Below are 12157 nucleotides of genomic sequence, written 5' to 3'. Positions count from 1 at the left end.
GGGTAAACCCTGACACCAAGAAAGGCAACAACCCTATGTATCATATGTAAAATGCATGGAAGGATTGCTTTTAAATGACTAAACCGTTTTTAGACAAATTTTTTTTGAACTAATTTTTAGTAAAAATATAAGTTAATTTTTAATAAACATTTCAAATGCGTTTAGAATCCAAAAATATTTTATCTAAAAACACTTTAGACATATATTAGAAGAAAAAAATTATACATTGAAATTCCCAAATAATATCAGACATCTCTATGGGACAGCTGGGTTGGCAGCATGGGGCCTTAACCGGTTCAAAGCTTCAGAGCCATGGCATCGTGACTCTTAATTAGGGATAACAAAGAAACTCATAAAAATAATATTAGCCGTGTATCATGTGTCGAGTAAAATCTAGCAACGCAACGAGAAATTTTCAGTGTGCTGAGAACACATTTAGGCACACTAAATGAAGTAATACAATTGAATATTTTTAATTTTTCAACTAATTGTATTATGTTATGTATTGGACTGTATTCTCAACCCACTGAAATATCTCCACCGCAACTTTAATATTTGCAGGGTATTGGTCAAGCCCAACCAGAATACCAAACAGTGGAGAAGTGTTGCTAATCCCAAGATGTGATCCAATTTTTTTTCCATGCATTCTTAGACTTGTTCATTGGGTTAGTAGAGTGGGTTACCTTCTTTCTCAATTGATATCCAGAATTAACCAACTAATCTGCAAGTGTACGTATATATTAATTGCAAAATAAGAAAATTAAATATTTGAATTTAAGACATTTTGTAATATTGACAGTAGAGGTATTACTCAACTAATAATTCGTTGGTTTAAAAAAAAAAACTAATAATTAACTGTTCTCCTCATTGTAGGTTACAAGATATTTTTTTTGGTTAATCTCAGTTTACTACCTTGAAATTGAGTGGTTTTCAATATTTGGTAAATGAAGTTTTTTTTTCATCCTAAAGTCATACCTCAAGTCTTAATTTTAGGATACTTTCATACATCCGTTAAGTTTTCCATTACAACTTCTGTTAACTGATGATTTGGCGTCTACATAGACAATAACTGAACGTCACGTGTCAATATGAAGCACTTCAATATTAAAAAAATACAAAAAAAAAAAAAAACTCACTCATCTTCTACCTTCCCCGACCCCCTGCAACCTGCACCCAACCCCCTATGTGACCCCCGCAACAAGAAGCAAAAGACCAAAACCCCCGTCGTGCAGTCCCCCCACCTTCCTTCACCACCCTCTCACTCTCCTCTCTTTCTGGGCAACCTGCAATATGAAGTGCAGGAACCCCACCTTCCTTCCTTCACTCCTGCGACATGCATCTACGTCTCCTCAGCTTCGATCTTCGATTCCTCCACAACCCTAATTCTTCTCGTCCCTTCGCCAATGGAAATTAGGATTTTTTTTTTCATAGAGCAGCGGAGAGAGAGAAATGGGTAGAGATTAGGGTTTTACAAATTATAATTTGAGTGTGTTAGAGGAGATGGCAGATTGCAGGTTGCAGAGAGGGATTTTAGAGAGAGAAGGGAATGGGGAAGAAATTGTGGTAGGGCCTTGATCCGAATTTATGAAGAAATCCCGGCTTGTCTAAAGTTCCTCCAACATGGACGGCCAACAGCCATGTAGATGGTTGAAGATTTTGTGCGTTTGATAGGTGAAGATTTCTCAAGACTTTGATTGATTAGTTTGCAGTATTTACTGGGAATTATGTGGAGAAACATCGCCAAAAAGGTTTCTTCCAGAAAGGCAAATCTTTCCTCGTAGGTTCACTTGGGTTCTACTACTTCTTCTTCAGTGAAAATTTCTCAAGACTCGAGCTTTCTCGAGAACACCAGGCATTTCGATGCTCGGAACTACGCAAACAATCGGTTTTTGGTGATGGGTTTTTGACAAATTGGGGATAAAGCTTCCCAGAAGGACGAATTGGGCAAATGCATAGGGGTTGCAGAGGGGGTTGGGTGCGGGTTACAGCGGGTTGGGGGAGGTGGAAGACGGGTGAGGCTTTTTTTTTTTTTTTTTTTTCATTTTTTTAATATTGAAGTGGGACCATATTGACACGTGGTGCTCAGTTATTGTCCACGTGGTTGCCACGTCATCAGTTAACAGAAGTTCTAACGGAAAACTTAACAGATGTATGAAACTCTCCCAAAATTAGGACTTGAGGTATGACTCTAGGATGAAAAAAAACTTTATGTATCAAATGTTGAAAACCACGAAACTTTAAGGTAGCAAACTGAGATTAACCCTTCTTTTGTTTTTGTTTTGAACAAATGATATTATCTACAGTAAGGGGTGCGGGAATGGACTAAGCCTCACGATGGGCTAGCAATAATGTAGTCTAAATTCGCTTTTGACGAGAATAAGACCTCTCATTTACAAGTGAAGAAGAATATCACGAGACCGTAATACTAAGTGTCTGTAGATTAGCGTTGAGGGTTTAAAAACAAAATTATTTCGTGAAAAAAAAATACGAATATTGAATAATAAAAGGGGTAAAATGATTGAAGTAATTAACCCTTACTCCGAATGCAAGCGGACAACTGCCCAACTACTAGCGTGCACTCTACCTCATAATTGCCCCATATTTTCATTATATCATAAAATGGCTTTACTGCAACATATCCCTACGCCACTCCCTCACTTATCATCGCATTTGAAGCATATAAATCACTCTTTCACTTGATCTCTCTTTAGTACTCTTTCTTCCTCTCCCACCCTAACTCTCTTGGTATTTACATCCAACTTTTTTCCTCCAATGGAGTTGGAAAGTATCCTTCGTTTCATCGAGAACAAGAACATTTTAGTCACTGGTGCCACTGGCTTTCTAGCAAAGAGTACTATCCGATTCTACCTTCTCTCTCTCTCTCTCTCTCTCTCTCTCTCTCTCTCTCTCTGTGTCTTTGTTTTAGTTACACGCACCTAATATGCTTGAATAATGTATATGCAGTTTTTGTAGAGAAGATACTGAGGGTGCAACCAAATGTTAAGAAGCTTTACCTTCTTCTTAGAGCTCCTGATACAAAATCAGCTACTCAGCGTTTGAATAATGAGGTATATATGGAAGTGGTGGACTACATAGGTGGTTAGGATTTATTCTTCAATTCACTGCGTTCTGAGTTTAAAGTTCAAACCCTTGCCCTCTTTTAGTGTTTATTAAAATAGTAATATTGCTTAAATTAAGAAAAAGGGTATACATATTTACATCTATCTATGTATAATTTTTAGTTTAGTGCAGGAGATGATTGAAAATGTATTTCCCTTTTGCTTCTGCATATCTTCATTTTTGCGCATACCAAATAGGCAAGAATGGCAAAAAAATTATTGGTAATTGTGTATTGGACCACCTCAGTCTGTCTATATTAAACAGAAGTTTGGTGCACTAAAATAAATATATGAAAAGTGGGGACAAATATTTTGTTTCTGAATTTGAAATGCTATGGAAATCGAAATTATTTCAATTTTTAACTTTTTTGGTCACTTCTCTTTGTAGATAATTGGGAAGGATCTTTTTAGAGTGTTGAAGGAAAAATGGGAAGCAGGTATGAACTCAATCATCTCAGAAAAGCTGACTGTGGTGCCTGGAGACATTTCTCGTGAGGATTTAGGCTTGAATGATTCTAGCTTGAGGGAAGAGATGTTGAGTCATATAGATGTCATTGTGAACTTAGCTGCAACTACCAACTTTGATGAAAGGTAAAATGTTTAAGAAGTGATTTTCACACACCTGAATTTTTAGATTTAATAAATTGGAAAAATATCATGCAACAAAAATAAATAGAAGTACTTAGAAGAAGAAAAATAGTGTGCAAAAATCTTTTTTTAATATTTATTGTTGAGTTTCAATTATTTTGATGCATAATTGAGATTTACAGTTTGATTATTTAGTAAGTCTGCAAGAATATAACAAATATAATATAAGAATACTGTAAATTTATACCAAGGAGAAATTAGGTTCACATCATTCTTTTTGCTACTCCATTGATTAAAATCTTATTCATTTTCAATTTTTGATCAAGGTTCTTGGATATTAATAACATCATTAATTATTTGAATAATAAAATATTTTATTTTTAAATATATTCCTTTAGTGTTAAAAATGTTACAATTAGTATATTTATATTTATGGTTAAATTTTTTATCATTTATTTTTATTTTTAGTTTGTACCTATTTTTAATTTGTACCAATTTTTTTTTCATTTTTAATTTGTACCTATATATTAGTTTCTTTTTGTGCCTATATTTTTTAAAGTTTTATTTGTGTTTGCACCCATGTGTATACCGTTACGTGATTTTGTATATTTAATCAATGATAGAAAAATTACATATGGTATATTTATGTTTTATGCCTAAACTTTGTATCATATATTTATATTTTTAGTTTGTACCCACTTTTCATTTGCAACATTTTTTAAAATTTGTAGTATTTTCTTTTTAGTTTTATTTCGTACCCATGTATTAATTTCTTTTAGCGCCTATATTTTTTTAAAATTCATTTGTACTCACAATTTTTTAATCTTTTATCTGTACCCTAATTTATTTATAATGTACCCATTCTTCTTTATTAATGTACCGCTTTCTTATATGTGAAATGTACCAATTTTTTTAACACTATGGATACATTCTTTTGCCATTTATTATTCTTATTTTTACATAGTTTTTATCCATTTATTCAATCAAAATGTTTGAATTTTTTTATTGTAACCGTTTCTGATAGTATTATAATGAAGTATTTTAAATTTATAGGATTATAAATCTCATAAAATATCAAACAATTAATGTCAAAATTATAAAAATATAAATATTAATTGTAATATAATGAGGTGTACAAAGTCAATGGACTTTGCTCAAACTTTGAATATCATTAAGGTTTTAGTCAAAGAATGTTAATGATTAATGATCGCATCCAAAGTATCCCTTATAACAAAGTCAATTATTTTGACGCATAATTGAGTTTTACAGTTTGATTATCTAGTAAGTCTGCAAGAACATAACAAATATAATATAAGAAAATAGTAGACTAGACTGAAATATATGTTGTTGTGTGCAGATATGATATTGCACTTGCTCTCAATACTTTTGGAGCAATGCATGTATTGAACTTTGCTAAGCAATGTATTCAATTACAGGTGCTGGTCCACGTGTCCACAGGTTAGTATCTGATCATTGATTGTTTCTAGATCTTTTTGTTCTGAACTAATATTAATATTACCCATTTTGAAAGCAATATATAAGGCCATCTCCAACACAAAGGTCCAGAGGATTGAAAATAGCCTGAAAATCATCTTTAACCGAGGGCTAGACCAGAGGGCTCGTGGGCCCCATAGAATCTGAAAGGGCCAAAGGGCTGGCCGCATGCATCTAGCTAGCCAGCCCGGACTGGCCAGAAAATCAGAGCAATCATGTCGATTATAACCGACAGGAATGCTTAAACAAAAATTTGAATCCAACGGCTAGTCAACTAGCCGTTGTATTCAATTTTATTTTTTTAATGAATTTAAACCTTTTTTTCCCTATAAATACCTAAATCATTCCTACACCATTTCTCACATAATTTTCACCATTCCATACAATCTCACTCCATTCTATTTTTTTCCTATAACTTCTATTTTACAAAATTTGTTTCATATATTTTTTTTAAATTCCATTTTTTTCCTATAACTTCTATTTTACAAAATTTGTTTCATATTTTTTTGAAATTCTATTTTTTTTTCTATAACTTCCTAAACCATTATACAACATTAAATTAAATTAAGTAACATAAAACAACATTAAACAATTTGAAACAACATTAAATAACTTTAACGAACATAAAAATTATGTTTGGCCCTATGACCATTTGGCCTTCGGTTGGAGACGGAGGCAAATATGACATTATACTGTTCATTAAAATATTAATTTCTTGAAGGGCCAAAGAACTAAAACGAGCCATTTGATCAACCATCGGTTGGAGATGGCCTAATGGATGGGGTATGTGTGTGTTTTAAAGATAAAATATATCAATTTTATTTAATTTAAAAAAGCATACAATCATTCTAGATAAACATCGTAAACAACGTCTGGAAGTTTCTCAAACTAATACGGAACCAATTAATAAACATCTAACAAATTTACTTAAAAACACAGTAAAATTGCGAAAAAGTTGAAAAAAAGTTTATAAGGTCATTCGTGGTAACAAATTCACAATCTATTACCTGAACTTTTCATGTTGTGCAAAGTTTTTACTTTTTGAAAGAAACTGTTAAACGTATCATAATCCTAATTTATTATCCCACCGTCGCTCACCGCTAAAGATTTCATCATTTCAGCTTATGTTTGCGGCGAAAAGGATGGGCTTTTATTAGAAAACCCATACCGCATGGGCCAGACACTCAATGGGACCACAGGGCTAGACATCGACAATGAAATCAGGCTGCTCCAAGAAAAACTGAAAGAGCTCCGCGCGGAGGAGGCATCAGAACAAGCAATCACTCTGGCCCTCAAAGATTTTGGACTCCAAAGGTTTGTCAAAAAAAAAACAAAAAAACAAAAAAATTTCCCTAGCTCTTTCTTCTTTCGCTTGTTTACGATGAAATTGAAGTTTGATTATAAAATTAATTGGTAATATGAAGAGTAACCTAAAATCATATAAGCCCATAGCAAGGCATGTCCATTACCGATAAGGGACAAACTTTTTCTCACATCATTAAATCTCAACATGCTCGGTACGTGTGATCGATTTTCAAGCCTACACATGAACAATAACTGAATGACGCATGAGCACGTGTGACCCCTAGATTTTCACACGAGGAACAGCCTGCTTTGATACCATGATGAAATTGAGATTCCACCATAAAATCAATTGGTAATATGGGGAATAACTCAAGATCATATAAACTCACAGCAAGGTATATCCCTCATCGATGTGGGACAAACTTTTCCTCACATCATCAAATTTCAACAGTTTCTTGGCTTCAACTCTTGTGGAACGAAAATAATTTTTATGGCACAAATGCTACGATGGTGATGTATGTGCTGTCACGGAAGTCCTTTGATCAATTTATTGTTTGTTTTAGATCATCTCTCTAAAGGAGATGACAAATTCTAAATGACAAATTCTAAATGAAATGATATATACTCAAATTTGAAAATAGGAACAAACTTCAACTGATATGTCAATCATATGTGAATTGACATATGAGTTACATAAGACCATCTTCAAAGAAGATGTTAAATTTTAAAAATAAAATTTGAATTTGACAGCTTACATGGCACTTTGACATCTTTTAAAACTTTGTTCTCCACCCGATATGTCAAATTAAACTATTATTTTATTACACTATTTTTTATCAGAATTTTTATTAATTATTTTAAATTACATACAAATAACTGATAAAAAGAAATTCATATTAACCCAACCCCTTCTTTCTGGACTTCTCCTGATCTTTTTTCTCTCTTTTTTGAATTCGAATCGAAGGGACTGCTCTTGCGAATCCATCTTTTCATACTTCCATAGCCGACTGGTAAACCCCATCTCGGCCATCTGATGTGGTTCTCTTCCTTAGTTGCCTTTGTTGGGTACCTTTTAATTGGGGATTGGAGGAACGATTTGGGTTTCAGTATTTTAGAATCGGCTGATTCCAAGGAACTGTGGAACGGGAGGAGAAGGGAAGGAGAAAGACGAGTGGACTCCGTTTGCAGGTGTGGTGATGGACTCCATGGATTTTCTTTTTCGGGATTGCAACGAGGATTGAGAACTCTTGTTTGAGCTACGGTGCTAAATGGAGGCTTACATTTGGGTTTTAGATTGAGATCGTGAGGTTGATTTCTGGGTTTGGTTCTGAGAAAAGGGAAGAAGAAGGCGAGCGGCAGCTGAGAATCAAGTGAGAGAGGAGATAAAAATAATAAAAAAATTTAATAATTAATTAAAAAATATTTGAAGCTACAGTCAAATTTGACAACCATTATTTGTTGCCAATCCATGTCATCTCCACATAGGAATTGACATTTCGATTGGAAAATATTATTTTTATCCTTTTTTACTGTTATAGTTTACGTAGACATTTTGACATTTCCTTTAAAAATGCGCTAAGGTAATGTCAAATAATTTTTAATTATTTTATTATGGGAATCTTATTAATGCATACATCTTGAAAATTTTATTTTAATTGATTTTTTTTGAAATAGATTCTACATATATTATTTATAATAAAAAAAATATCGGTTGGAAATGAGAAAATCTAATATTACCACATCAATCATTAAATTAATATTTAACATTTATCTTTTGACATCTATTTTAGAGACGCTCTCAAACTTGATCTAAAGCTTAACCCAAGCTGTACGTTCAGCACTAGGACAACTAGATGTATAAAGCCTGTCAGCCTTAAACGTTAAGTGTTCTTGGTAGCTTTGACTTATGGTGCAGGTAGACCATCCTTGTTTAGTACCTGATTGATTGCTTTTTATTTGACCTATACAGTATCATGTTGTTCTTTGGAAAATATTAACTTGGTTATCTTTTCGACCACAAATGTATGTACTCGAGTCTGTGTCTTGTTATAGAACACCTCCCAGGAGCTGCTCACATGTAAGTTATTCTATAGTTTGGTTTAATTTCGGTCCAGCTCTTTGATTTTTGTTAGTCAACTTGAATTTTTACCTCTTCGGGTTGGTCCAGTTCTTCGGTTCAGCGGTTCATCGGTTTTTATGCATTCCTACCCCTAAAATTGTGTTGGTCAATATAGAAAACCACTGAGTAAACAGTAGGTCAAAATTAAAAGAAAATAGAATAACAAGATATTGATCATATTATATGTATGAATACACGCAAGGTAAACATGTGTAATTTTTTACTTATATATTTTTACTTTATTAATACGAAATATTATGTAACAGTGTACCCTTATTATATAAATTATTGTCCTCCCATAAAACAACAAATTACTACATTCGTGGCTTGTGTTTGCTGTTTCCCCTAAGAATTATTGATACTATGCTTTATTATAATAACGACTGAAGAATGGTGAAACATATATGGTGAGGCCAACGCTACCTCAGAGCATATTTAATACTCCCTACCAAACCGACCTGGCCCCATCTTCATGAAATTGATAAGTAATTTTTTTTTTTGGTAAGATGATAATTTAAGGCTGGACCTCTGATTTGTCATACAAACTTGCGGTGTGTATTGTTTGAGACATTAACCAAACACATTACTCACTCCATACACCTTATGTCATGTTTATCCTTGTCAATTTTGATTAAACAAGTTTAAAAAAGGGAATTGTTATTAACACTTCAAAAATTTCATTCTACACTTCTTACAAGTGTATTTTTTTTTCTAATTATAAAAAGTTTGGAGTGCCAAATGAAATTTTTAGAATGCTAAATAACTATTCCCTTAAAAAATAGACATAAATAAATAGTGGTGTACAGAACGATGAAATGGTGTGTAAAAATGATTATCCTTATGACAAATTTACTGAACTATAGTTTACGTAGTTTTCATTGTATGTTTATTTATATCAAATCTACTTAATTATTACTAACTATGTAGGGATAAATAAATAAATTGTACTTCTACAATATGAAATCCAAACTATGCAAATTATAAATCTCACATTTTTGGTAAATTATTTCCTTAGAGCAATTGTATATGGATGGCCAAACACCTACGTGTTTACCAAGGCAATGGGAGAGATGCTAATAGGAGACCTAAAAGAAAATCTACCTGTGGTCATTATTCGCCCTACCATCATCTCCAGCACTTACAAAGAACCTTTTCCTGGTTGGGTTGAAGGAATCAGGTGTGTTCATACAAACAAACCTTCCTTATTACCGTTAAATATATATATAGCTAGTTCTTGGTCTCATATAAACATTTACGTTTTTATCTGTTCACTTGTGTCACATGCAGAACCATTGATAGCATTGCAGTTGGTTATGGTAAAGGAAAATTAACATTCTTTCTCTGCGATATTGATGCAATTGTTGATGTGGTGAGTTAACAAAACACTTCTTCAGTTTGCTACTATTTATACCCTCTTATATATCTCCAAGCGTTAGAGAAAGTTAAAATCATAATACAAAATTACATAGCTCTTTATACGTGGAATTCATTTTTACACATAAAAATTTATAATTTAACACGCGTGCATATTTTTTACAAATATGCATTCATGTGTATTTCAAGCTGTGATCTTCAAAGAACACACTCTATAAATAAACAGCCGAAGAATGTTCATTAAAAAAATAAGGGTGCATGTATACCTGTTACTTAGAAATATTAGGTCGGTCAGGCATACACTAGTTCATTAGCCAATAAAGAAATTCTACTTAATTAGTGCTCATCTTTCATTATACTCTTACGCATTTACAAAACAATTGATGATATTATTTATATAAACATCGTGCAGATACCAGCTGACATGGTTGTGAATGCAATACTTGCTGCAATGGCAGCCCATGCAAATCAACCTGGTGAAGTAATTTATCAAGTAGGATCGTCTATGAGAAATCCTTTAAGATATAGTAATCTTCACGATTATGGATTCCGTTTCTTCACCAAGAAACCATGGATTAATAAAGATGGGACGCCAGTCAAGGTTGGCAAGGTTAAAGTTATGGGCAGCATGGCTAGCTTTCACAGATACATGACTGTCCGTTACTTACTGTTCCTGAAGGTAATTGGTTCGACATATTGTTTTGCATGCATTAATAATTTTTTTCAATCATAGGTTGTGCACAAACGTAACTAAGAAAACTGTGCGGTCACGTGCTGACATGGTATTACGAGTCAAAAAAAATTATGACACTTGTAATGTGATTAAGGTTGACAGCTTATGGTTTAAAGTCTGGATGTGCGAGCATGTTTGGTTCCATCATCCAGAAGTCCCCCATCGCGTCTTCCTATATCATTTTCGCACTCTAAATTTATGTAAAAGTTGCCCCCTTGAGTTCAGAGTGTTCTGTCTTGATATAGTACTCCGCTGTGTGTCTAATTTTTCCATCTCATCAGGGATTGGAGGTGGTTAATACAGCATTTTGTCAGTACTTCAAGGGCACATACGTGGATCTCAGTAGAAAAATCAAATTTGTGATGAGGCTGGTGGAGCTTTACAAACCATACTTGTTCTTCAAAGGAGTGTATGTATATATGATTTCCTTTACTTATTTGTTGTTCATGTCCTTGGTCTTGAAAGATAATTTTGTTCCATATTGTGAGAACTAACTAACTATGAACTAATTATTGCATACAGCTTCGATGATATGAACACAGAGAAGCTGCAAATGGCAGTGAGAGAAAACACCACAGAGGCAGACATATTTTACTTTGATCCAAAGTGCATAAATTGGGACGACTACATAATGAATGTCCATCTTCCTGGGGTTGTGAAATACGTCTTCAAATGATTACCCAAATTGGGATATAAGCCTGTTCTCTTTCCTTTCGTTATGTATTTATGTAATGTATTTTGGAATTGGTGGAATTGGGAAGACTCTAGCAAGTGTATTTACTCGAGGCTGTATGCTGTGGCTCCGAATATGCATATTATAGTATACTTCAATCAAGTATACGAATTATGATACAAGATTATTGTTATTTTGTTTTCATAAACATTGGTGTGAAAAGTTGTTGTCGCCAATGTAATAAGATATATGAAAGTGTCAACTTCTTTAATGGGTTTTTAATTGAAGTTGTATTTTCGTTATAACGAGTCCTAACTGTAGGAAATATGTTTTACAAATTAAAATTATTACACAATAATTACGATTATTGAATTGGTTATTTGCAAACCACTAAATTGTGTTTTGATTTATTTTATTTTCAGTTTTGGTTGGTTACAATGTCAATCTTAGTGTTGCTGCCTTTATATGCTTTTACACTTGATTTGGAACAGTAAAGTGACCTAATTTCTAATATATATTAATAGCTATATAACTGTGATATTTATTATTATGAAAACATGTTACAAAGGAAAGATATATATACCAAGGGTGCGGGTATTTCATTGCACAGAGTTGCCTTAACAATTTTCATATGACCTTTCCTTATTCCTTGAAGTGCTGTTATGTCATTCAATTGTTTTATACCAATGGAAAAATTGAGCTATTCAACCGATCTAAGTATTGCTTTTGTACGCTTATGAGGATCAAAGGTT

The 12157-nt window shown here is 33.1% G+C and overlaps 1 protein-coding gene across 1 annotated transcript; it reads left to right on the top strand.

The window, feature by feature from the left end:
• Window positions 1–2632: 2632 nt before the first annotated feature.
• LOC126590120 (fatty acyl-CoA reductase 3-like) lies at window positions 2633–11676 on the top strand. The gene is made up of 10 exons (XM_050255641.1): window positions 2633–2851; window positions 2965–3068; window positions 3508–3710; window positions 5065–5165; window positions 6323–6515; window positions 9641–9802; window positions 9913–9994; window positions 10412–10678; window positions 11014–11141; window positions 11255–11676. The coding sequence occupies exons 1-10, from the start codon at window positions 2773–2775 to the stop codon at window positions 11406–11408; spliced, it is 1473 nt and encodes a 490-aa protein (XP_050111598.1). The 5' UTR covers window positions 2633–2772; the 3' UTR covers window positions 11409–11676.
• Window positions 11677–12157: the final 481 nt, after the last annotated feature.

This window comes from Malus sylvestris, chromosome 11, assembly GCF_916048215.2.
Source record: "Malus sylvestris chromosome 11, drMalSylv7.2, whole genome shotgun sequence".
Lineage (NCBI taxonomy): Eukaryota > Viridiplantae > Streptophyta > Magnoliopsida > Rosales > Rosaceae > Malus > Malus sylvestris.
Note: the sequence above shows the minus strand (reverse complement) of the source record. Positions and strands in the feature narration are given on the sequence as shown.

Excerpts from the sequence above, each read along its gene's own strand:
- LOC126590120 (XM_050255641.1), top strand. The coding sequence starts at position 2,773 with ATGGAGTTGGAAAGTATCCTTCGTTTCATCGAGAACAAGAACATTTTA. Across the intron at positions 2,852-2,964 it reads CACTGGCTTTCTAGCAAAGA|TTTTTGTAGAGAAGATACTG; the intron begins GTACTATCCGAT and ends ATGTATATGCAG. Across the intron at positions 3,711-5,064 it reads ACTACCAACTTTGATGAAAG|ATATGATATTGCACTTGCTC; the intron begins GTAAAATGTTTA and ends TGTTGTGTGCAG.